The 25,555-nt window shown below is 44.0% G+C and overlaps 1 protein-coding gene across 1 annotated transcript; it reads left to right on the forward strand.

Annotated features, from left to right (window-relative positions):
• Positions 1 to 6,862: 6,862 nt before the first annotated feature.
• Positions 6,863 to 24,948, forward strand: msraa (methionine sulfoxide reductase Aa). The gene is made up of 7 exons (XM_076155056.1): positions 6,863 to 7,113; positions 16,658 to 16,726; positions 17,017 to 17,136; positions 18,425 to 18,529; positions 18,864 to 18,970; positions 22,697 to 23,973; positions 24,195 to 24,948. Exons 1-6 carry the CDS (start codon positions 6,969 to 6,971, stop codon positions 22,865 to 22,867), a joined length of 717 nt encoding a protein of 238 aa, XP_076011171.1. The 5' UTR covers positions 6,863 to 6,968; the 3' UTR covers positions 22,868 to 23,973; positions 24,195 to 24,948.
• The last annotated feature ends 607 nt before the right edge of the window (positions 24,949 to 25,555 follow it).

The following is a 25,555-nucleotide window of genomic DNA, read 5'->3' on the forward strand; positions in this document are numbered from 1 at the left end:
CTGCCCAGCCCGAAATAATTGATATCAGCCAAAAAGGCTTACACAAATACATTTAAATACAAATTATCAAATCACAGCGCATAAATGAAATGTCATTAAATGTAAATCTGCTACTAAAATTCATTAAATTAAAACGGGTTGTCCTTTGCTTCACATTAATCATCAGTTTGGGGTTCAGTCAAAAATAGGTCACATTGCATGGAATGAATAGAATGTTGAACAAACAGTCAGTTTCATGTCAAATTAATTAATAAATCCCTAACCAAGTATATATAACATGATGTATTTTTAAGTCTACATTATTTTATTTATTGTATTCATCTGAATGATGCCTTGACTGTTTAACTGCAGCCTGTGAAATTCTCTCAGTATATTTATACTGCGCTACTCTTCTATACATTCTCCTGTGTGTGCTTGCAGTATACGCAGCCTGTTTTCCTGGCAAAGGAGCATCCGCAATCAATACAGCAGCCTACGTGTTTGGATGAAATACATTAGTAAGTGATAACTCGGCCTATGTGGTGCCTCGCTCTCCACTCCATGACTCTTGAAAGCTCGAAAGAGAAACTCGACATGTTCATCCGCACTGTAAGGATGAGGAGAGCGAGAGAGAGAGAGAGTGTGTGTCACATTCATCCTCTTGAAAATTCTGATATTAACATGGAAAATGTTGAGATGTTCTCTTCAAGAGGTAGAGATTAGTCTCACCCTAATACTCTTGTTAGTAATGTACAGTAATAATCAGCATCAGGAGGCCTTAGCAGTTTTAGAACATAAAAGAGAAGGAAAATCTACACTTACTGTCTCCTCTCTGATTTGTGATTCTATTAGGAATGTAACTGAATATGGGTGCATTATTTGGTTGATATTTTACTATGATAATTAAATTGTTAAGTACATTTTCAGACTTAAAACACAATAACACTTATTCATAGTTTGGCTAATGACAGAAATCAAATACCCCGTCCCAAATGATGAACTTGTGGTCATTTTGTCCAGGAGACCAAATGGGTGTCCTATTTGTCATTCGGGGGCTTAAAATGGTGCTCACACGTGCCTGCCTTATACTCAAACTCATAAATCTTTGCAGAATTGCCTCAAACCAAATTACAGGGGACAAAAAGAAGGTCGTCAGAAAGTGGGTAAATGGAAATGTTTGATATACATACCTGGATACATCATCACCTCCTATAGTTGTTAATACCACCCTACACTGTAAAACCTCATTTTCTGAGTTAATGATTTTATTTTTCACATATAGAGAGACACTTCAGTTCTCATAGGTTTCAGATGTTTTCCAATCTCAACACCCATCAGTCAGATGTACTGAGGGGAAAGTAGGCAGTCTCGCAGCTCATATCACAATTTGTGCGTGTTGTCTTCCATGCAGACTGGAGGCTGAATTAAAGTGGTTCTGCCACAAAGTGCTTACTCACAGATTCAGACGCTGATGTAATCTGATACATTGCAGCGTAAACCAAAGCACGACGATGGGCGATGGGGTTTGATGAAGTGGTATCTTCTCTTACTGCAGAAAACAAGTTGTACCTTTTCGTGTGTAGCGCAGGTATGGACAACAAATTTGTTTTTGAACGAGCTCACTGTTCATGAATTTCTATGAATTATTGGATACAGGGGGAAAAAAATCCAATATAATTAAAATGGGAGGAGGCCGAGGCTGAGCAGAATTAGGACAACCGGGCGGCATTTTCAATCACGCAAATGCTTCTCTGAGAGCTGCAGTAATCAATGTTTCACCTTTAGGGGGCAGAAGAATACGTGAACAGAAACGCGGATAATCAAACTCGTCAGAGCCTGTTTGCTGGAAATGGCTAAACCAGCCCATTTGGTCAGTTAAAAGGCTGCACTTAGTCAATCCAGGCCGAAGTGTGTAGCTCCATTATGTCCACAAGGGGGCGTGTTGCATGACCCGAAAACACTCCGTTTTTGAGTTTTATGTAAATCAGATCTAAATATGTCAGACAGGAGATCCCCGGGAGATGAAGTCGTAGGATTTGGGCGATATTTGGCCGCTCTCTTGGCATTCACCGCGTGCCTTAATTGTATGGACATTTAAATCAAGGTCCGCTGTGAACACGAGGAGAGGCGACCTGTCATGTCTCAGCCTACTTTGTCCCCTCACTTTGTCCTAGTCTGTCTCACCATCCCATTCTACCTGATTTCATGTTGTCCCTTTCTGACCCATATCCTGCTGTGCTCCACTTTGTCTTGTCTCTCGTTCCCCTTTCTCGCACAATCTTCCTACATTTTTCCTCGCACTCACATTTGTGTTATCCCATGATATCCTGCTGCATTCACTCAGAACAAGTCAGACACTCCTCCCCCCCATTTTATACTTCCTAATCCATACGGGATGCCGCTTGTACGGCTGCGATTCCATTTTAGGTCTCGAAAGTCTCGTGACCTTGAGAATTTATTCAACAAGCTTTGTATTCTACCTTGCGATCGAAACAGAGGAAGCTCAGATTTGATGACATAGCCATGATGATATTTCACCGTACAAATGTGAGTCATGTCTGCAGAATCTCTCATGACCGCATCTGCACATCGGCCAGCACTTTATGAGGAGTCAATTCAAAGGTGGAGAAACACTGAATTATTCTTAGTGATTATTCTGCCCAATGATAACATTTATATACGGCATATAATGTATCCTGCACATTTCTACAGATTACACTCTACATATTGACAGTACTCTACGAATACTAACCACACTGATTTGAAGTAATTCTGTACATGACATATCTCCTCTTGTTTATTGGCAGGAGTTTCTGCTGCAGTGCTCAGCCTTCTCCTGCAGCTGCGGGCGTTCAGTACATAAGATGGACTCGTAGGTACAAGTGTGAGTGCAGGTGTGTGTATGGTCTATGTGCGTCTGTGTGTGTCCATATTGGTGCTGTTCTGATTGTCCCCCTGGCTTTTACTGTTACATTGTACTGATTACATTGTATCATTTCACTGTGTACACTAACTACAGGGGCAGCGAGGCTCAGGATGGTAGAACGGTCGTCAAGGGATTGGGAAGGTTCCTAGTTTGATTCCGGGATCCTCCTAGAGAGCCTGTCAAAGTGTTGTTGAGGCCCTGACTGCTCCTAATGTGCAGGTAGGTGTATGGCGTCAGTGTATGAATGAGTGAATGTGAGGTCAATGTGACGCGCCTTGCATACAAGCCTTATATAGGTTCAGTCCATTTACCTAAGTATCCTGTAGTGCTTGATAATGATTCAGCCAATGGTCGCTACAATGTGAAAGTTGCTTGACAGAGAAAGCATACAAATTTATATGAACGCCATGGCCTCAAATACCTGATAGATTCTTGAGTGGTTTCTCCCGGGTAAGATTGCAGGGCAGGACCAAACCATCAATCTTCCTTTATATTACATGAAACTAGCAGCACACTAAAAGAACCAAACAATCCTCAAATGTCCCCATATCATCAGTGTATGTCAGTGTATCAGAATAATGTTACAATGTTCCCATTTTCAAAGCATAGAGAGGGAAAATTGTAAATGTACGCATGTAGAGAACAGATGTAGGTGCAACTGAAACGTCAGCATCACCAGCTTCTTGCTTTTGCATCGGCTATAAACACACCAAATCACTGTTTTGGGAAGACTATGGGCTTTTTCTTAACTTTAACGGTGTCACTAGTTTAACACTGCTCACAGAAGAAATTTGCTGTTGAGTGGCAAGTCATTAACACTGCCATCTAGAGGGCCTTCAGGGCTACTACAGCGTAATGAGTGGAATCTAACAATGGCTGCCTGGAAGGTTAGAAAACCACAAAACGCTACAGCATGCCTGGGAAATGCTTTAATGCATCAATGTAAAGGATGTCTGTGTTGCAGTAATTGATGGGTGAAATATGCAGAAGCGGTGATATGGCCCTTTAAGTAACACTGCAGCCCATTAAATCTCCACTTTCCATTACCCATCAGCAGCAATAACGCACATTCTTATACAGCGCTGCATTAATGATACAGCTGCAAATGGGGGGAAGATGCTGCTGCTCCAATCTCTAAAAAATCAAACCAAAGAAATGCAGGACTCAGGCTTGTCACCTCCAATGCTATTTTTGTCTTAGTGCTGCATGCAGATGGACCTGCTGCGGCTGTGTTGCTCAGTGGCTCCACGGCAGAGCTAAGGAGATGGACCCATCTGCAGCCTCTCATTATCATTAACTGCTGAAATGCTAATGACCCAGATAGCTGCTGTAGCCTAAAATGTAGAGGGGGGAGGGGAGTGCGCTTGCCTTTGTGGGGGTCGGTGTATGTATGTGTGTATGTGACAGTATATAGAAATATATATCAAAAGAATCCTGACAATACCCAAATAAATAACTACTCAGTATATTCAGTATCAGGCCTGAAAACAGTAATCATGTAATAAAAGTGAAATATTATATATAATACACCACCATCATATACCAACGTTACAACATTCAATATATTTTTAGATTATATTCTGTAATATAATATTGATTGGTTAGGATTGCATGCAGCTTGATGCAGCATATTTTCAAAAAAAGGAAAAAAAAGAAAAAAGACAGGAATAAGAAGTTCCGCAGAGCATGACAGCAGACTGCGGCGTTTTTTGGGGGGCAATTTGCAGGAGCAGAATAGCGCAGATGGAAAAAAAAAAGTGACAGAAGGCGGTGGGGGCTGTAAAAGAAAACACAAGGTCACCAAGGCCAAAAATGCAAAAACGCAGCACAGATGTGTATTATGTTATCATCAAACCTGTAACAATACCTTTTTGGTGGCGGAGTGCGTGGTTCAATGGCGCAGATTTCTATTTTTGTTACCAGCAAAGGACACTAACTGAGCTCTGAAGCGTCCAATATTTAGTTCAGACCTCCACAGAACCCGCACCGATGCGAGGGGGGGTTCTGTCTGAACCCGGCCGGGAGAACGCGGTGGCTCGATGGATCTGTGTGGCGACGCCTCCCACCCTCTCTCCTCCGTCACCGCGGTCCTCCAGTGCGCGGAGATCCGTGCAGGGATGCTGAGGATGCGGAGGAGAAGCTTGGGGGGATGCTGCGGAGGTCGGAGTGTCCTTCTCCTCCTGCATGCGCTGACAAACACCACCGGCGCTCTCTTTCTCTCTCACATCCAATCCCTCCGCAGCACAACTGCACCGGGAGAACCGAGCAAATATCCCAAATTCTTACAAAGAAAAAAAAGATTATTAAAAAAGTGGAATTTGTTGGTTTGCAGGCAGTACGGCGGGATGGAGGGAGCGAACTTGGGCGCAGTCAGAGGGAGAAAGAGAGAGGCAGGCAGGGAGGCAGGCAGGGAGGGAGGGAGGGAGGGAGAGGCTGGTCCTCAGAAAGGGAGGGGGGAGGCTTACATCCGTGCTTCAGCTTCCAGTTCATCCCTCCCTCTTTGCTTTTCATCCTTCTTCCCTCCTTAATGGAGGGAGAGGGAGCATCCCGTTCACTAAACAAACCTGCCCTATATAAGTAACATCACATCACATATATGCTTGTGCTCCACTTATTGAATGATTATACAATTTAATTGTTTCTTGCCTAAATGTGTCTAACTGTCAGTCAGTCAGAAATGAACAGTCAGACACACACAACAATCACTGACTGCAGCAATTTTGGCTTTATAGTTCAATGCCGTAAATGGAGAATTCGGCTCCAAATCAAGTTTTCATGCAACTAAAATCTGCAAACCATTCAAAACACGATGATCAATATTTCAATCTCTCACTGTGTCTGTTTCCTTTGATGGTTTGCACATGAAAGAACCAAATTCTTCATGATGTCATGTACAGGTGAAAACACTGACTAGTTATCATGAATAATCCTTAAAAAAACTATTGAGGTCTTAAAAAACATGTCCAAATATGAATACTCTATCATCTGTTCTAAAAAAACCATTCACTTCCTGTAGTGGAATGCCAAACAGTGCAGAAGCCTGCTGAATTATTAATGATGCTCACCTTCATACAGACACAATCAGAAATGAATACATTTCCAACATGACCTGCATCCCCACTGAGATCATAAGGCTGTATGTCTGTCTCACTCCAGCCAGCGTATTGGGAACCACCAGAGCTGCTATGCATTCATTTAATGAACACAATTACACCATCAAATAATGCACAGCCTCCATGTTATGCAGCCTAATATTCCTCAACCGGCCAACTGCCTGTAGGCCTTTCTGCATACTTCAAAGGGTGTAAGTGCAATATAATTAAATACTGATACTGAGGATTCAAGTATTTCCATATTTTTTTTTATTGGTTTTTGAGTCTTATACATTACTTATGCAACACATATATATTCTGCTGCTTATTTTAGGTGTATTGCTTTATAACATACATTCATGTGTGGCAAGGAAAGACCCAATCTTGCAAACATTCATTTTTCAACATATTCCTGCTTGACACACACATAACGCTGGAGGTCTTTTCCTAAATCCTAGTTGCACCATTTTGTCCCAGTTTTCACTCAATGAGGCGAGTAGGGTTGGCGCACAACTAGATCAAAGCCACAACATGCATGGACCACTGATGTGTATCCATCTAAAAATTTACATTTAGACATTTGGGCGGATGCTTTTATCTGAAGCGACGTGCATATGAGAGTTGAATACACATCTCATCCACACATCTTGTACAACTCACACAACCTGGCAACCTCTGGAACCCACTTTCACGGAACGCTCATTTATAATCACAGGGTTCAAATAGTATCTCACTAAAACAATACTACAGCTCATTACTTATCATCGACCTTCATGTATTTTGCTCTGCACTTGCATTGTCTTGTATTTTATTTGTTTTCTCTTGCGCATATGCGGGTCATTGCGCATATGCGGGTCAAGTGCAATCAACCGTTACACAAACATAACTGTTAACCAATGTAGCTGTCCTGTAGCTAAGCTAAAAGAGCCTTCAGTGTGTTAAGCGGCAGCGTGTCGTGCTGCTGTCCCTTAATGGTGTCTTTCTCGTCCTCCTCCAGGCTCCGTCTCCTCTACCGTCATCTCATCAACAGTCGAATGGGAGAAATGGCCTCCAAATGTCAGATGCCGACCACGGAGACAGCGCTGCCAGGCCGGACTGAGGGCAACAAAGTCTCGGGTAAGAAGACGGAACTCGGTTAGCTATAGCATGCTAGCTGCGGAAGCTGTTCAAAGTTTCCCCTAAAAGAGAAGTTGGCTTTATAAAGTTAAAGTCTGGTCATGTTGGTTAGGTTCACAGGGTTACATACTTAATTTTATTCAACTATTCCAAATATACATGCACAAGTTGGTCATTTAAAGTAAGGAATCGGCACCGGCTGATATTTTGTAACAGCGCACCTCTACTGCGCATGCGTCATTTCGTTTCTTTCTGTTTTTCATTTATAAATTCAACTTTATTAATTGTTAGTTTATAGCAAGCCCTATCTTATGCATACAGAACGAATAATAATAGTGGATAACTAAAAATTAAAAGTACTTAAGATGTAAGTAAGAATAGTAAGAAATAAATATGTCTAATTGTTAATATGAGCTGTTAAGTAGCAAGCATGCATGAATATTTAATTATAATAATTATTCTTGTTTTCCCCACGTAGAATCAGAATCTTAGTAATGGCCTACATGACATTGATGTGGCGTTTCGTTCTTGACAGGAATGACATTTCAAGGCAAAGATCAAATACCTGAAGGGATTTTGTCGTCATCTAGCAATACAATTCTGATATTTTAAGATTTTGAATGCAGGTGCAGCAAATCATCCACATTAGTGTCAAACCATCCGTCTAAGTGAAACTCTTGCAGATAGTTGTAGCTGTGGGCTTAAATAAACGCGTGTGTTGTGTTCGTGCTTTTCCTGTGAAGAACAGACACACACCAGTACCAAGTTGGCAGGCAGGGCAGTTGGCAAAAACCTGCCCCCTCTTCAGCACAAGTGAGGGTGCTGAGTATTGGCACGAGATGAATAGATGCGATCTGGCACCGAAACCGACCAAAACAGACACACACATTCATGCAATTGTGTATAAACTCAATGCCCTTCCACAGAAGCAAGTGTTTTGAAAAATGACGGTAATATGATGGTATGTAGTAAGTTTAGGGATGTCTGGCAAAGGGACGGTTAAGAATGTTGGCTTTGGTCATATTTGGGTCCAATTGCTGTGTAGAAACAATATGTATCTGTGGTATATTGAAATATGAGGCTTGCTTTTGAATGACGTTGCCATGGAGACCTCTTAATGAAGCTGAGATTGAGTTTGGATTGATTGAGGTTAATATTTTTCACAGGCTGAATTAGGAGCTTTGATGGAGAAAGGTACTTGTGGGAGTGAAGGGGTTAGGGGGGCGGTGGTCTATGGTGGAAGGACGATTGGACGGATGGAGGGGTTCAGACAGAGTGGGAGACATGCTGGAGTACTGCCAAAGCTTCCGGGGAATACTGCCATGTTGAGGGAGAGGAAGAAAGGAAAAGGGAGCAGCCATCACAGCAGTGGAGACTTGGCAATATTTCCTTTCCTTTGTCTGTCAGGCTTCAGCACCAGAGGAAATCATGAAATGTCCAGGCACAGTGGTGGATGGGGACAAGCTCAGCCTTAGCGCCGAAAAACAACAACGTCCTAAAAAAAATCAAGATGAGAGAGAGAAAACTATTCCCAATCAAACTCGGAGACAGACGGTACCAGTTCTGAAGAGGCAAAGAGCGCGGGACAAACTATTGCTATGTTCGTAACAAAATACAGAACTGGAAACCATTGGATTAGACCTCGTTTCTAAGACGATGTGTAAGCCAACCGCCAAGTCTGAGTCAAATGCAACCCAACGTCTCTACTTAATTTTTTTAAGCTAAGTTAGCATTGTACCGAGTTTTTATTTTTTCGGAGAGACAAGCAACACCTCTGAAGTGGACAAGAATGGATAGTTTGTCTTCAAGGACTCTAAAGGTAGCCAGAAGAAGGCCATCTCTGCATCCTGGCCCAGAGCAAGAGGTTGGTGTATGAATGTTCATGTGGCTTTTGAATGCTTATGTGGCTTATAACATCATTTATCGATCAGTGTTAGCCACCGTATTCAATATGTTAATATGTTAGTGTGGGTTGAAGTCGGGAATCACTTCTGAGTCTTAGAAACTGATGGGATCAGAAGCAGACCAAACCAGGCCAGAAGCCTGAACCACATGATGGGTTTATATATTCCCACATGGCCAACTTGCTACATATACGCTGTGACTGTGCTCTGTGCTGTCAGATAGTCATGAATGTAGCTAGGACCTCATTCATCTCCCACCCTGCTCACCTGGTCAGGCCCCCACAGACTTCCACCTTTTCCCCAAACATGTAGGTCTTGAGCTGGAACCTGTTTTGTCCCAGATGAATGGTCATTGTCTTTTCAGTGTTCTTCTAGCATAGGAATGTTTCCAGTTCAATGTTCCATCTGAGGTGAAGATCTTGTTATGGTTTTTGATTCTAATATTTCCTGCGATCTACTGTGATCTTCTCAAAAAGCGAGCAAGAGCCAAGTAGGCCTTTTGTTATTGGTGTCACGTGATGAGGTTTTGATCTACAACCAGGCACACGCTACACATTAATGACGTGTGAGCTTTAAACAGTGCAAAATGAGCGAGACACACAGCAGCGAACGCAAGCAAACAAAAGCTGACATCACCTTGGCTAAATCTCTGGTGTCTGCAGGAAGTTGCTTGCTTGAGTTGACTGACGGCATGGCTTCCGGTGTTCTCCAAGCAAATTTGGATGTCCCATTAAGCGCCGAGTCACACTTAGACTTCAGAGTGCTGAACAGTACATTTTGACCTTTTATGCAGATTGACACCCTGGTGCTGCACAACAACAACAACCAACTGTGTTTGATTGGCGATTTTGGCACAAAATGATAGAAGCTTAATGATCTAAAAAGTAAAATTGTATCTTGATTCTGTCTCGCCAAACACACACACACGCACACATGCAGCACATACAGTATACAATCAGTCCACCATCTTTTAAGTGCAAGGTGCATTAAGTACTATTTCCCGTCCCCCCCCTTACCACTGCACACACCACACACACACTCTGTCTTACTCCTAATGGCTCTCAGTGATCGATTGACTGAAACCCTCGGGGGAAGCTCACAGTCACACACACAGCGAGATGCCTAAAGGTGGATTCATTTGGGAGAATAGAAGAAGTCCCTGTGGAGCACATGCACACACACACACTCTCACATACACACACACACACACACACACACACACACACACACACACACACACACACACACACACACACACACACACACACACAGTGGTGACTTTTAAGCCTCCCCACTGCTCTAACTAAACACACAGCTGTCAATCAAGTGTTTTCAAGCTTCTAACAAACAGCAAGGAGCACGGAGGAAAGACAAAAACTGGGTTACTCTAAGTGACTGATGCAGCAATCAAATTTACATTTTAGTGCAATAACGTATAGTCGATGTACGACTATGCAGTAAATTAATATTATCCTTTATTGTGTGTCCTTATAATCATATTGTAATATGTTATATTTAATGTTTTATGCCTCAAAGTATAATTAAAGTATAACTTAATGTAACTTAATTAGATGTTGTAACGTCATTTTGTAGCGCACATTTTGGTGGCCTACCATAGTGATTATGATGCGTGTCTGCACATTGTGTGTACAGTGTCATTTCTACATACACTCACCTATTAGTATATCATAAAGTATGAACACCCAGTGAGCAGAAACATTAAAAAACACAAATACGTTTACTATACTATAATTTATACAGGTGCATCTCAATAAATATGAGTACCCTTGAGAAGTTAATTAATTTCACTAATTCAAATCAAAAAGTGAAACTCATATATTATAGATTCATTACACACAAAGTGAAATGTTTCAAGCCAGTTTTTGGTTCAATTTTGATGATTATGGCTTACAGCCCATGAAAACCCCAAACTCAGTATCTCGGAAAATTTGAATATTATGAAAAAGTTCAGTATTGTAGACTCACTGTGTCACACTTGAGGTTTCCTGAGCCTTTAAATTGTCTCTGTCTGGTTCAGTGGGCTACACAATTGAGACGCACCTACTGTATCTACAAGACTATTTAGTTTTTGCTTTATTTTCTAGCAGTCGTTTTTGTTACAGAGCAACAAACGCATCTGAGGCAAAGCGGCTGATTTACTCTCTACACGCTGTGTATAAAAAAAAGGCGTAAACAAATACAGGAAGAAAAAAAAATCTCCATATCTGATTCCCAGCAGTCAGACTGCAGGTGGTCTCACGGTGAGAGCTGTGAAAAATTGGAGCTGACTGCACAGCAGCACACCGTGGAGTCTGAGGCTGGTGCACCACTTTGTTTTTCCAACAAACATGCCCCCTTTGTTCCAAAGAACCTACAACATTAAGATTCCACCGCCAGCCCCGAATCGTTAATACGTCCTGCATGTTGGTCGGCAAGAGGCGGGGGAGCTGTCGGAACAGTAATGATGAGAGTGACGATGGCCGTAATGATGAGCGGCAATAAAACCGACAGTGGCAATCAGAGGAAGTGATTGAGGGGTTCAGATGGAGGGAGAGAGAGAGAGAGAGAGAGATGTGCGGGAGAGGATGGTGTGAAGGGAAGGTGATTAATAAAGGGAAGCAGAAGGAAAGAAAGAAAACAGGCAATGAGAGAGAGAGAGAGGGAGTGTGTGTGAAGGGAGGGAAGGTGAAGGTGTGGGGGGTTACTTTGTACTCTGTAGACTTAATTGCAGTGCAGCTAAGGTAATACATTCTCTCTCTCTCTCGATGTGTGTGTGCAAGTGTTTAGACCCTCCAGTCTCCTGTAGCCAGACATTAGCTGCAGTATTTCATCCATCACTGTCAGTGTCCAGAGCTCCTGGTGAGGAGAGAAGGGAGAGTCTGGGCTCTTCATCCTGTAAAGCTGTGATGCCCACACAGTCCTGCTAGTGTTTCAACAGATCGGTGTCCATGACTCGGTATCGCGTGCCAATTCATCGCATTCTAAACTTCCTGTTGTGTGTTGATGTACTTGTGTAGCAGGCGCTCTCACGTGATTTCCGCTTTTTCCACTTTGTTTCTGTGGGCAACTGAACTCAAACAGCCGAGTGTGAGGTGTTGTTATTGTAAGAAGGCATGGAAAGCTTAAGAGAGGACCGGAAGGCAGGCAGACAGACACACACACACACACACTCACACTCTCACTCCCTGTTTGATGTGACGTGCATTCTAACCCCTTTCACTGTTCTTTCCTGTTAGATAAAAGAAAAAGAGCTCTGAGTGTGAATCCTGATCCGACTCTCACCACAGAAACATTAACCTGCTCAGTGAAAAAGATGCTGAAAAAAAACAAATTCTCCGTTTAAATGACAACATTTATCATGTTGGAAGTTGTCTGCAAGCAAGCCTAATATAGCATAATCTTCTGTCTGTGTACGGTCGGCGTGTGTGTTTGTGTGTGTGTGTAGCACAGCACGGCCTTAATATTTCTGCTAAATGACTTTAGTCTGCTTAGAATGCTAATGCAATCTTGAGCAATGCTGTGAAAATACAATAAACTGTCGTCTTGTGCCTCCACGCAGAGAATTGCACGCACGCACGTGCGCGCAGGCATGCACCCGCACACGCACGCATGCACGCACACGCTCACACACAGCGGCGCATTCGACCTTGCACAAAAATTCAATTAATCAACACAGAGCATTGTTATAATTCCCAGTGAGATAAAGGTGACCAAAAGAAAAGGCATTTCAAAACAGCACTGCATGGAATAATTAGTCTCTCTCTCTCTCTCTCTCTCTCTCTCTCTCTCTCTCTCTCTCTCTCTCTCTCTCTCTCTCTCTCTCTCTCTCTCTCTCTCTCTCTCCCCCCCCTCTCTATTTGTGTGTCAGCGTGTGTGTGTGTGTCGGGGAGTAGATAAATATGGAATATTAATGACTGTTTTTTTAGACAGTATTTTCTCTCTGACTCTCTCCGGCTCGTGCTCAGAGAAACCATTTGTCCCCGTTTCTTGTAGTCTGCACACAGGAAGAGAAAGAAGTTGAGACGAACCATTCAGCGCCGCGCCGTCCGCTTTAAGACCAGGCACCATTTTGTAGCAATATGCATGTAAATAATTCACAGCTGCCAGAGCTGTTGAGCTCGCACAAAATTCAGCACTAATCGCTCCTTAATACAAGATTTAAAGCTCGCAACGCCAGAACCGTAAGAGCAGAAGTGGATTTAAGGGCGTCCTGATTTAATGTGCACTCAGTTCAAACGACGCTTTCACGCTATTCCAGTTTTGGCAGATTTAGAGCGCTCGGGAACACGGGAGGGGGGCCACGCTAACAAATCCACGCTAACCCCCTTTGAAGGAGACGTCTACCGCCCTCCATTAGCAAGTCATTATAGTTCTCTGTGGTCTGTAAATAGAGTTTGTTGACCAAACAAATCCACACACGCACACAGCTAACGTAATATTTAGCCCCTATTGCTCCTCTGGCTCCTCATGTTCCGTGCCCTCAGGCCTTTTTTCAGGGGTTTTTGGGAACCTTTTCTTAGGAACGCAGGAATTGTCTGTCCTTCCTTTCACACCAAGGAGCCAGGAGCCATGTTGGTAACAAAGCGACAGTTCCGGAACCGTTTCTTGCGTCAGGCCTCTTATTAATAATTGAAGCGGCTGCGTCAGGCGCAAGACGTCGCCGGGAATTCAAATGGGAACAAGGAACTCGCTGCTTGTACCTTGCAGATCACACACACGCACGCACACACGCACACACACACCACATCACAGAGTTACGTCCCTGAGGAGCTGGGACAGCGTCAGCAGGAGAAGGATTTGTGATGATCAGAGCTTGTAGAGGGAGGAAATGGGTGAACAGCCAATCAGCACTATTTTGTTGTCGGCTGTCTTGCTTTTTCTTTTGTTTTGCTTCAATCAACACACCCATGCACGTACACACACAAAGATACATCGCTGTTACGCTCATTATTATTCTGTCAGGACTTATTGTCTTTCCTCACTGACATTTACATTTAAATTGTTTGTCTGGCAGTGTGTGTGTGTATGTTCGTGTGTGTATGTTCGTGTGTGTGTGTCTCTGGCCAATAATGAACATGCCTTTGCTGCTCCCTGAAGGCAGCCATTACCACACACACACACACACACACACACACACACACACACACACAGGATAATGTGAGAGGAGGAAGAAGAAAGATGCAGATTGCATATATACACACACACACATACACACACCAGTATTTCACTACAAGGGTTGATTTTGGGGCATGAAACGTTGTGGGACAAATAGACAAAAATCACAGAGGACCTCCGAGTTAATCTGAGAATTTGGGTTTCCTGTTTAAATATTACAATTCCAGTCCGGATGAAGTGGATCCTGGATGCATGTTTACACTGGAGTCACTGTTCCCCCCCCCTCCTTGTGAATGTAGCATGGGGCCTGACATTAGGTACAACAGGATTTGCTGGGAAATTGAATTAACTGGGAGGATTGTGAAAGGAGGAGAAAGGTGAGGAGCTAGAGCCATTTCCTGCCCGGCACTGGTGCGCGTTAGGAAAATGGCCGCAGCTCTTCACCTTCCTGCATCACAGAGGCGGGAGGAAGAGATGTGAGAGCGTCTCCCAGGGCTTCTGTCAGCCTGACAGCCAGTCACCCTGACGCTGGCTGGCTTTGAACAGGATGAAAGGCTGCTCATGTAATCAGACAAACAAGGCCCACTCACTGAATGAGTGTGGGTGTGTGTGTGTCTGGAAATTGCAGCTTATAAGGTGGAAATCACCTGAGTACAGCTGAGATCCAAATTGAATTTAATTCTGATGGTGAAGATTAAATCTTCCTCATAGAAGTCGTGCTTGAGTGTGTGTGTGTGTGTGTGTGTGTGTGTGTGTGTGTGTGTGTGTGTGTGTGTGTGTGTGTGTGTGTGTGTGTGTGTGTGTGTGTGTGTGTGTGTGTGTGTGTGTGTGTGTGTGTGTGTGTGTGTGTGTGTGTGTGTGTGTGTGTGTGTGTGTGTGTGTGTGTGTGTGTGTGGGGAAGTGTGTGAGTCTGCATCCATCTGCTGCTTTTGTCCATATGCATGCCCCCACACCACTATAACATACGTGTGTGTGTGTGTGTGTGTGTATGTAAAGGGGGGGTGGGGGATTCCAGATGTTAGATTCATTTTTGTTCTCTCTTTCTAGTGCATTTATTTTTATCCACCTTCCTCCCCCATAACAAGCCATCTGCACATGCCCCCCCCTCTCCCCCTCTACACACACACACACACACACCCAGAGAGAGGGAGAGCACGCAAATGCTACCGCGTGTTAGCTGGGCCAGGTGGCTGGGTGGCCTCATTTGGGTTTTCATGGCTCCTGTGCACCTCTGGCTCTGCCTGCTGATTGGACTGAATGCAGCTGCTCTAAAATTATGCAGGGCTGGTCGCCACTGTCATAAGTGGGTCACAATAAGACTGTGTGTGTGTGTGTGTGTGTGTGAGAATGTGCATTTGTCACATCTTTACCTCTTAATTTGTATCCCATATTCTGTGGTTTTGTCGTTCCAGGCTCCAGCTTCCTCACACGGATTTTATGATTCCTTTAATCACATATGAGGCACATGACAGAGCTCCATCATACATCTGACGCTCACAAAGCCTCCACCCATATGGTGCCTCCATCTAGCTTAGTTTCTCTGTGTCTCTACCCAATAATGTGCTTCTTCAGCTCCGGTTGCTAGATTTAGGATTAAATTAAACTGGGCTGTCTGAGCTGCCTGGTGTGTTGATGTTGTTCTTGTACCCTGTTATTATGTATATTTTCATATTCTATAGGCAGCCAAGAAATGGATTTCACTGCAGCATCACTGGCAGAAGTATGTGGAGATGGAAGGAGATTGTGGTGAAAAGCAAACCCCTGCAGCAACTCTCCTCCTCTGCTAGGCTCAGAATTAATCAATCAACCCCCATACTTTGGACTTAAAAAAGAAATCCTGTTCTTAATGGGTTGACGTTATTCAATTTGATTAGTGTGGCGTTTTTAGTTTCCGCTTATGCACCCAGTAAACTTGTGTTTTTGTTATTTATTGTATATATTTATTGCATATTTACAATGATTAAAATCGTTATTATCCACTAGCCGTTGTTGCCAGGCTACAACTAGTCAATATGGTTTATCGGATTTCTGGCGAAACAAAATCGTGTGTGTGTGTCTGTGTGTGTGTGTGTGTGTGTGGACTTTAATGATGCGGCTGTAAAGCCTGGACGGGCCCGACCTGCTTTATGGAGCCCCTAATCTACAATCATTTTCACCGGAACTGGTTTTAGTGGAGACGTTTGGAGTCCCTGGGCGGCCTGAGAGCCGTTTCAGAGGCTTTTACACCCCGGCAGGAATAAATGACAATAAACCTGGCATTCTGTGACGCCATGATTAGAATTACTAATGATTATTAATGTGAAGGTAGATATTTAACTGGCTCTTAATCCTATTGATCGCGTCCTGTTTAAGAATCAGTGCATGTATAGAGTTGTAGCTATCTTTGAGCTGCATATTGGCGATTTGGATAACGTGTAGTCGTATCTTATAATGAGATGATTATTTTTCCCACCTTTTAAACAGACATTCCTCCATTTTCCTTGTTTCAGTGTTGGTAACTTCTCTCTCTCGTCTCTCTCCCACAGCCAAACACGCCGTGAACGGCAACGGGACTGTCCCGCCGTTCCCAGAGGGGACGGAGACGGTCATCTTTGGTAAGTAAGCAGTTACTGGAATAGTAACTTGAGGATGCGTTACTGTCCCACAGGGTTAGATTTTGGCCTGGCAGCTGAGTGTGGAACTGTCCGCGGTCCTGAAGCTGTCCTGAAAATGGCACAATTTAAAAAGTTCACCTCACTGTAGGCAAACTCTGGAGATGTGATCAGAAAAATTAAAGTTTTGTAGAGCGAGAGGGAGTGAGCCAATATTCAGACAGCTGTGGTATTTATTGATATAACTGTTATTATTATTATTATTGTTGTTGATCTCCTCTGCTTTCTTACAGGGATGGGTTGTTTCTGGGGTGCGGAGAGGAAGTTTTGGATGCAGAAAGGGGTTTATTCCACCCAAGTGGGCTACTCTGGAGGATTCACACTTAACCCCACCTACCGGCAGATCTGCACAGGTAGCATCTATTCCCTGACACACACACACACACACACACACACAGACCCACAGTGCACAGTGCAGTGTATTGTCTACCGAAAGTCAATAGATTGTGGAAAATGAGACACTCACAAACCGTTAAGAGTGAATCATTTCCCCCAGGCCCTATTATACTGGGTCCTAGATAAGGCTGGTATTGATGCTTGGCCATACTGGTCAGGGGGTGTGTGTTTGTGTATGTGTGTATCCATCTCTCCTCCTCCACCATTACACCTGCAGCCCCATCTGCCTCTTTTTTCATATCTCAGTCATATTCCTCCAAACAACTTTCTTTTCTTTATACTGCTAAATATTTTGTGTCGGCGTCAATTTCACATCGCATCCAGGGGGCATAAAAAAATCTTGGAATTTGCTGTGTTGGCAGCATTCTTCTTCTCCCTTGGCACAGGGAATCTGGGTAAAATAACAGCTGAATACATTACAGACGCCCGTGAACACAACCTGAGAGGTGGATTTGCATGCAGCAGTTCTCAAAAGCTCCGGCTCAGTTTTCCAGTTGCGACAGTTACAGACTATTATTCATATTGCGACACTCACATCGCTGTCACACACACATTTTCTGGTTTAATAATAGCACACAGATTTGGTGTTATTCGATTTTTAGGCCGTCTCAGAAGTATTAAACCGAGATCCTAATGCACGGGGATACAAAGCTGAGAACCTGAGGATGAACGTGACCTGCTTACTCATTTGTTTACGTCAAAAGTGCGATAAAGGAGAATATAAGTGTTCTCTCCAGCTAAAATGTGCAGGATTTAGACCCGCCAGCTGGCTTTTATTTCCTTATTTCTGTGTCGTGTCCAAGATGAATTTATTCTTCCGGGACGGGCCTGTTGAGATATTAATTTGTCATCTCTGTTTGCCAATATCTGCCGTCTGATTCCATAACTCCCGATATTAAAAATGTAATAAGAGCTACATGCGTGAAGGTAGCATGAGAGATGGGGAGAAGATGAGGTTCAGAGGAGCGGGTCACACTCATTATCATCACCAGCTGTTTCCTACTGGAGTGAACATTTCTTATGGGGGGAAGTTTCTATGATATCTATGAGTTTCTACCATCAGTTTGACTGTTTTCATGGCTTAGAATTGTAAATAGTGTGTCAACGATCAAGTCTTTATTCCTGTTACAACATTGTACACTGTACACCGTCGCTCGACCTGTAAACTGATGAAGTCTGCTGCTGTCTCTGTCTCTGTCTCCGTCTCCGCCCCTCCCGATCGCTCACAGATGTTGTGTGTTGCAGGGATGACCGGCCACGCTGAGGTGTTGAGAGTCGTCTTCCATCCGGACCAGATCGGCTTTGCTAAGCTTCTCAAAGTGTTCTGGGAAAGCCACAACCCCACTCAAGGTACAACCTCCCTAAATCCTACCCTCCACACACACATACATATACAAGTGAACTCCCAAAGAGTTGTCAGTTCTAGTGGATTTAACCTGTGACCTTTCTTCATGAGGTCAGAAAAGTATCAGGATTTTTAAAGTGATTTTGTGGTTTGAAGCGATCGGCTACACCAGAACACATACTGCAGTCACTGAAACGATGTAAAACAGTGATGAAATAATTTGGTCGGACACACACACACACACACACACACACACACACACACACACACACACACACACACACACACTCTCTTCATCTTCTATCTTCACCTCCGCGTTTCTTGTCTCGCTGCGTTCAGGGATGCGTCAGGGGAACGACGTCGGGACCACGTACCGCTCGGCCATCTACACGCTCACACAGCAGCAGCTGGAGGAAGCACTGGCCTCCAGAGACCAATACCAGAAGGTACTACACCCCCCCACCCTGTCTCCCAGTCCACCCCGTCCCCCCTCAGTCCCTCCCGTCCCTCCCTCTGTCTCACAGTCTGTGTCAGAAACGTGCATTCGGCGCTCATCTGCTGCCTGATCACAGGTGAAAGACACTCGCACATTCCGTCTTTCCGTCCCTCTCTCTCTCTCTCTCTCTATCTGTAACTCTCTCCTGCTGAGATTTCTGCACTGCCACCCCACCAACAGGGCTTGTTGCCACGGTAACTGAAGAGGAGGTTATTCTGTTCTATTCCATTCTATTCTGTTCCATGCTATTCTCAAACCCTTGTTTCCTGCCATAGAATTTGTCTGCGCTCGCTCTCTCTCTCCCCGCCGTCTTCACCGCCGTCTCTCCATCCGGACGCCACCATCGCAGGGTTTACTCGACTTTCGTGGCTCCCGGTCATCTCTTTGACACCCGACACACACGTGAACAGTGTATTTTGTGAAGGAGCGCATCAGTCAGCTCGTCGTGCTCAGATGTATGGATTTGCCGGGTGGAAGCTCTGGTGCTTCTCAAACGGAACGCTCACATCTAATATCTGGCTCGTGTGGAGAACGCAGCATCATTCACTCACCAACTGATCTGGTGAAGAGGTGTTGGGAGGTTTGAAGTCGCATGCAGTGAGAACACACACAGCTAAACAGGGTGGGAAACTCACACACACACACAGCTTCATACATTTTAGCTCTTATGTCAACCAATTTCACAAGCGCCTAAACTCCCTAAAGCTTCACACTCTTCACACCCGTTTCCCGCAGCTCCTCGTGTTTGCGGGGTGTTTGATTGTACAGACCGGAGCGTTGGTGCTCACTCACGCTTTGGCTTTCTGTTCCTCCACATTTGTAATGGTCAGTGGACGTGACGGAGGGAACGATTCCTAACGCTGTAAATAGCAGGCTGGCTACTTGTTTTGCAGCTCTCCAATTTGTGTCACTTAAATGTGTGTGTGTGTGTGTGTGTGTGTGTGTGTGTGTGTGTGTGTGTGTGTGTGTGTGTGTGTGTGTGTGTGTGTGTGTGTGTGTGTGTGTGTGTGTGTGTGTGTGTGTGTGTGTGTGTGTGTGTGTGTGTGTGTGTGTGTGTGTGTGTGTGTGTGTGTGTGTGTGTGTGTGTGTGTGTGTGTGTGTGTGTGTGTCTCAGGAGGTGTCCCTGCAGCCATGCCCAGAGGCCTGCAGCTATAATTGTCATGGATGGAAACAAGTTGAACTGACAACATAGACAATCTCTCCCTCTCGCTCTCCCTCTATCAATCTCTAGGTTTGGTTTCTTCACGTACTTTCCCTCCAGATTGTCTCTCCCACCCTCTCCCATCTGTGTGTGTGTGTGTGTGAGAGAGAGAGAGAGAGAGAGAGAGAGAGCGAGCAGTTGGCCTAGCAAACACATTCCTTGCCAAACCATCTGGGCCTTAAATCTGTCCTCTGCAAAAATCGCTTTAGTTGCAAAGTCAGATTTTCCTCCCTGGATAGCCCGGCTCTGCACGTTTCACACAACACACACACCAACACATACACACATTTACAGATAATGGAGATGTGTCAGAGTTTAGGTAAGGGGGGAGACGGGTGAGGAGAGAGAGAATAGTTCGGGTAATTTGGTGTGGGGGTATTGACCATGTTCGCCTCGTCGCCCGGCTTGATCGTATTGTTCACACAGAGAGTGATTGGGGAATTTGGTGTGCGTACGTGTGTGTGTGTGTGTGTGTGTGTGTGTGTCAGGTACAACAGCACAGCAGAAAATTACCTTGCAGGCAGTGGGTGGTTGTCTGCAGAATGAGAGGAGCCTCCCTTTTCTTCTCTTTCCTCCTAGCCATCATTAGGGTGTGCAGTGCGTCTAAAATAGCAGGTGGATGTAGCAACAATTGTGTGTGTGTGTGTGTGTGTGTGTGTGTGTGTGTGTGTGTGTGTGTGTGTGTGTGTTCTTACATGCGTGCTCGCTTTGTGTAACAATGTGTGCTCGCTCAGTGGGCAGACAGCATGGATGCTAAAGCAGTGGACCCTTTGTTCAGCCATTAATTGTCCCTCAAAATGAAATTCATACTCTCTCCCCCCCCCCTCTGTCTCCCCCTCTCCCTCACTCTCTCCCTCACTCTCTCCCTCACTCTCTCTCCCCCATCCTCTCTTTTTTCTTTCATGAACATTGATATCGCTGCTTCTATGCACAAAGCAACTGTCTTTATCCTTTATCCATCAAATCCCTATCTCTCTCTCTCTCTCTCTCCCTCTATCTCTCTGCTTATCATGCGTTGTTCACGTTTCCCCGCCGTAGCCGAGCCGTCGAGGTATTTGCATCCCAAATGAGCAGCCACCTCCTCTGACATGCAAATGAGAGGATGCCAGTTATGCATTCGTAGCCGTCGAACACAAACGGCCGCCGCCCCAACAAATGCCGTGTAGGGGGCTGGGGGGGCGGGCGCTTGATGCCACCCTAACGGCACACGTGTCCATTTTGGATACGGCCCGCCTGCATTAGATTGATGTTGGCCGTTTAAGCTAAGTGAGCGCGTTTTCAAATTAAAGCCGCCGATAGCCAACGGGGTCGTGGCGGTGTTCATTATCTTAAAAGCCGCACCAGGCAGGAGTTTCACATTATGTAAAAATCCATCTCGGCCGGGCCTAAATCACAAAGCGCAGCTGCGACACCGGAGAGATTCCCTCTCTCATTAAGCGGCGAGCAGCACCTCCAGCCCGCTCGCCCAGATTAAATTGGTGTCAGCGTAGCCGCGGCGGGGAAACGTTCACAGGAAGCCATGAGTCTTCCCGAAAGCCTCAGCAGCAGGAGGGCCCGGCCGCTCTGTTCATTAAAAGCTGCACTCGGCCTCCCTCGTCCCTTTGGTGTAATTTGGGGATTTGAACATCACAGACCTGCAGGTTGCGTGTTTACTGACGTCAGCCTCCGACACTCGACGGGATTGAAGTTGTAAAGCTTTTCGGAGGCGGTACAACATGACAAAAAGCGTTTACACACTCGAGCGCAGGAAGCAAGGGTTTGCAAAGAGAATCATGATGTCGCCAATGTGGTCCGGACCCAGCAGAAGGTGGTGTTGATGGGATCTAGACTCTTGGTTGTGCAAAGTCTTAACATAATCTGACGACAAATGCTTTCAAATTTGGTGTCCTTGATCTAAGACAAGACTTTGTCGATCACCATGAGGGGAAATTCACGTTGCCACCCTGAACATCATCAGTGTTTGAGCTGAAACGCAACAACCAGCAGTCGTCACATATTAGCCTCCTAAATATGTGTTTTTACCCACATGCCATCTGGTTATTTTTATCACAAGGAGGCGAATGTGTGATCACAACTGATTTCACGGGGTGTGTGTGTGTGTCTTTGTGCGTGTTTTCATAGGTACCAGCCTGCTTGGGGAAAACACACATTACACACAAACCAACACATCACTCACCTTTCCTAAGGTGGCAGTAATTCTTTTGCTGTGAGCTGCATTCCAGTTGGGAATTGGAAATGGTGGCAGGAACGCTGAGATATAAACAAAATGATTCCCAAAAAAGAGGAGATTGTTGCATATTTACTAGTATATGTAGAGATCCCATATAACTTCATTCCTCTTAATGCGCTCCAGAATTTCAGAGATTTTTTGGGATTTTCTCAAAGATGGCTGAAGTTCTCATCGAATCAGTGTTTCCGTTCTGTCTTTCTTCTCTAATATGTTCCATCTTGTGCGTCTGTTTCATTCTCTTCCAGGTCCTGACAGAAGACGGCTTCGGTCCGATCACCACGGAAATCGCCGAAGCCAAGCCATTCTACTACGCCGAGGACTTTCACCAGCAGTACCTCCATAAGAACCCTGATGGATACTGTGGACTGGGAGGCACCGGAGTGTCGTGTCCCATAGGTGTCAGGAAGAAAGTCTAGCCAGGAAAGCGGCCAGCTCTCTAGTAAGGATGCAGGGATGAAAGGTCTACACTGGTTTATGCTTTATCAACACATGAGGAGGTAATGGAGAATATGCAGGGGAAACATAAAGGTTATAGATAGAAGATTTAAGAACACGTTTCTCTTAAAGATCAGCTGAAGTTTCACTCTTTTTCTCACGGGACCAACAATTCTCAGAAACAATGAGAGCTTTCACTCTGTTTGCTTTGGATCTCCTCTGGGACGACTTTTATAACCATACTGTTTGCTTAGAATGTAAAAATGATAAGGAAACATTTACCACTACACGCACACGCACACACACACACACAGGCATAAAATTCCAAGCAATAGCAATTTTTGTTTGTTTAACTCCATTTTTTTCTGTGACTGAGGAATTTGTTTGATGTCTGTTTTTAGAAATGTGAAGTCACAGATCAGTCTTTGCAATTTTTTTTGATTGTCGGATAAATGTCAAGCTTTTAAATTTCATAATGAACGCACTTTTATAGGACTGCTGCTTCTCTTCGGTCTGTCTGGTGTAATGTTTTTAGTTTAAGATGAAACAGCCAACAAATATAGATGTTAAAGGCGACCTGTCCTTGTTTTTATTTTAATTGAACTGTTTCTTTGTGCACACTGAGTGAAAACGGGCTGCTCTCTTTAGATACTGTCCCTGTTCAACGTCCCACTTGATTTATGTTTGGGCGCAAGCTGCATCAAGCCTGAGCCACAATGTTCAACACAAACTCCAAACTATATAACACTGTTAACATGAGGGAAACTAATAAATAGCACAATATGTCCCCTTTGATGTAGCTAATCACTCTACACACACTTCCATATACACACAATTTACAACTATATCACAAGGTTGATTCATACCTCACCTTGCTTGGTAAATTTCTCTCTTTATCCCTTTGTAGTTTTGGCAGTGCCTCCTATAGATCATATTGTATGTTGTATTGCAATAACTATTACATGGCGCTGTCTGTCGGCTACCACACAGTCTTATATTTTAACCAAATTCAATCAGTATTTGTCATTTCATTGGAGTTCTACAATGATGATGATGATTGCTTCAGTGTCAGAGGTTCAGCAAGCAGGTGACATTACCTTACATTACGATCATTTGGCAGACGCTTTTATCCAAAGCGACTTACATTACATTATATTACCACCCTTCGCAGAGGGGGGAGCAATTGAGGGTTCGGTGCCTTGCTCAGGGGCACCTCGGCAGGGACTCGAACCGGCAACCCTCCGGTTCTTAAGCGGAAGCTCTACCCACTCGACTACTGCCTCCCAGTACCAGTACCTCCCAGCCCAGGTGACATTACACTGGTACTTTTAATCAGGATGAGATTTGTTGTTTTTACCCAAATATGGGTTGATCTGTTAGTGTGTGTGTGTGTTTGAGTGTGTGTGTTTGGATGTCCTACTTCCTGTGATGTTTGCCTGCAGCATTCTTTGTAGTTTGTGACTCATCTGTTATTGCTGTTATTCTGTGCGAATGTGTTTGCATATGTGTATTCACCATGCAGCATGTAAACACACCCACACACCCACACACACACCCACACCAGCAGGAGGGAGTGTTGTGCCAGGCCCTGCAAATCTTGGCATCACCATTAGCGAGTGAACACAAGAGAAGGAAGAGATCAATCTCTTTGAAAATGGCAGAGCGCCACCTTGGATTCCATCTGGGTTGGTTTGCTTCCAGGATGCAGACTGCAGGATCAGGGTTCAAACATGCACATTTGGACTCTATTTCTGGAGTGATGATGATGATGATGATAGCTGGTACCTTGAGAGAAATATTCAATATATGTAAATCAAAATCCCAAACATTTTTGACCATTGATTGATTATTCATATAACATTATTCATTTTTCCTCCCAAATTTGTATTTCTGTGAGGAACTGAATTTAGACATCTGGTTTGTAACCATAGTGAAGCATCGATCAATTCTACAATGTGTAACCAAATACGTTTTGCGAAAGAAATGAGACAGAAAGGAAGAAGAATATCCATCATATCAGATGTTGGTGACAGACTGTAAGAAATCCAATTTGTAATAATTTGTATAAAATATATGAGTCTGAGTGAACTTGTATAGAAAAAAAGTTTTCTTCAAGGATTTGTTACTTTTATCTGCAGGTGGAAAGTAACCAAGGACGTTTACTTTACATTAAGATATTTAATCTTATATTGTGTACATTATGAGATGAAGTTTATTTTACTGCCTCTTTTGTATATGTTCCTATCTGATTGTAATACTTAACACATTCTGATTTACTTCTCCCTTTATGCAAAGATATATGAGTTTGAGCTTTATTTTGGACTCAATATTGTAAACACGTTCACTCAAATGTAAAAGAAGACAATTATGCCTAGGTATATTTCTACTGAAGTGTTTCTTCCACAGGATTTTTGTGTAATTATACTTTAATATTCGTAATAATCACCTCTCACCGAACATTTTTGCCTTCAGACCACCTAACTTGTAAATATTTAAATCAATTGGCTAGTCGGGCCCAATTTGCCCCACTGAAGTGCAGCTCCGTAGCCATGTTATAAAACAGGCCTATACTGCCACCTTCTGGCAGTTCCAGTGCTTGACGCTGTTATCGAAGTGTTAACATTTTGCAGAATGTCAAGAAATTAAGTTAAGTTAAATTTGAACATATT

The sequence above is a fragment of the Genypterus blacodes genome, unplaced genomic scaffold, assembly GCF_046128005.1.
Source record: "Genypterus blacodes isolate CSIRO-AG114 ecotype Tasmania unplaced genomic scaffold, CSIRO-AGI_Gbla_v1 ptg000064l_1, whole genome shotgun sequence".
Lineage (NCBI taxonomy): Eukaryota > Metazoa > Chordata > Actinopteri > Ophidiiformes > Ophidiidae > Genypterus > Genypterus blacodes.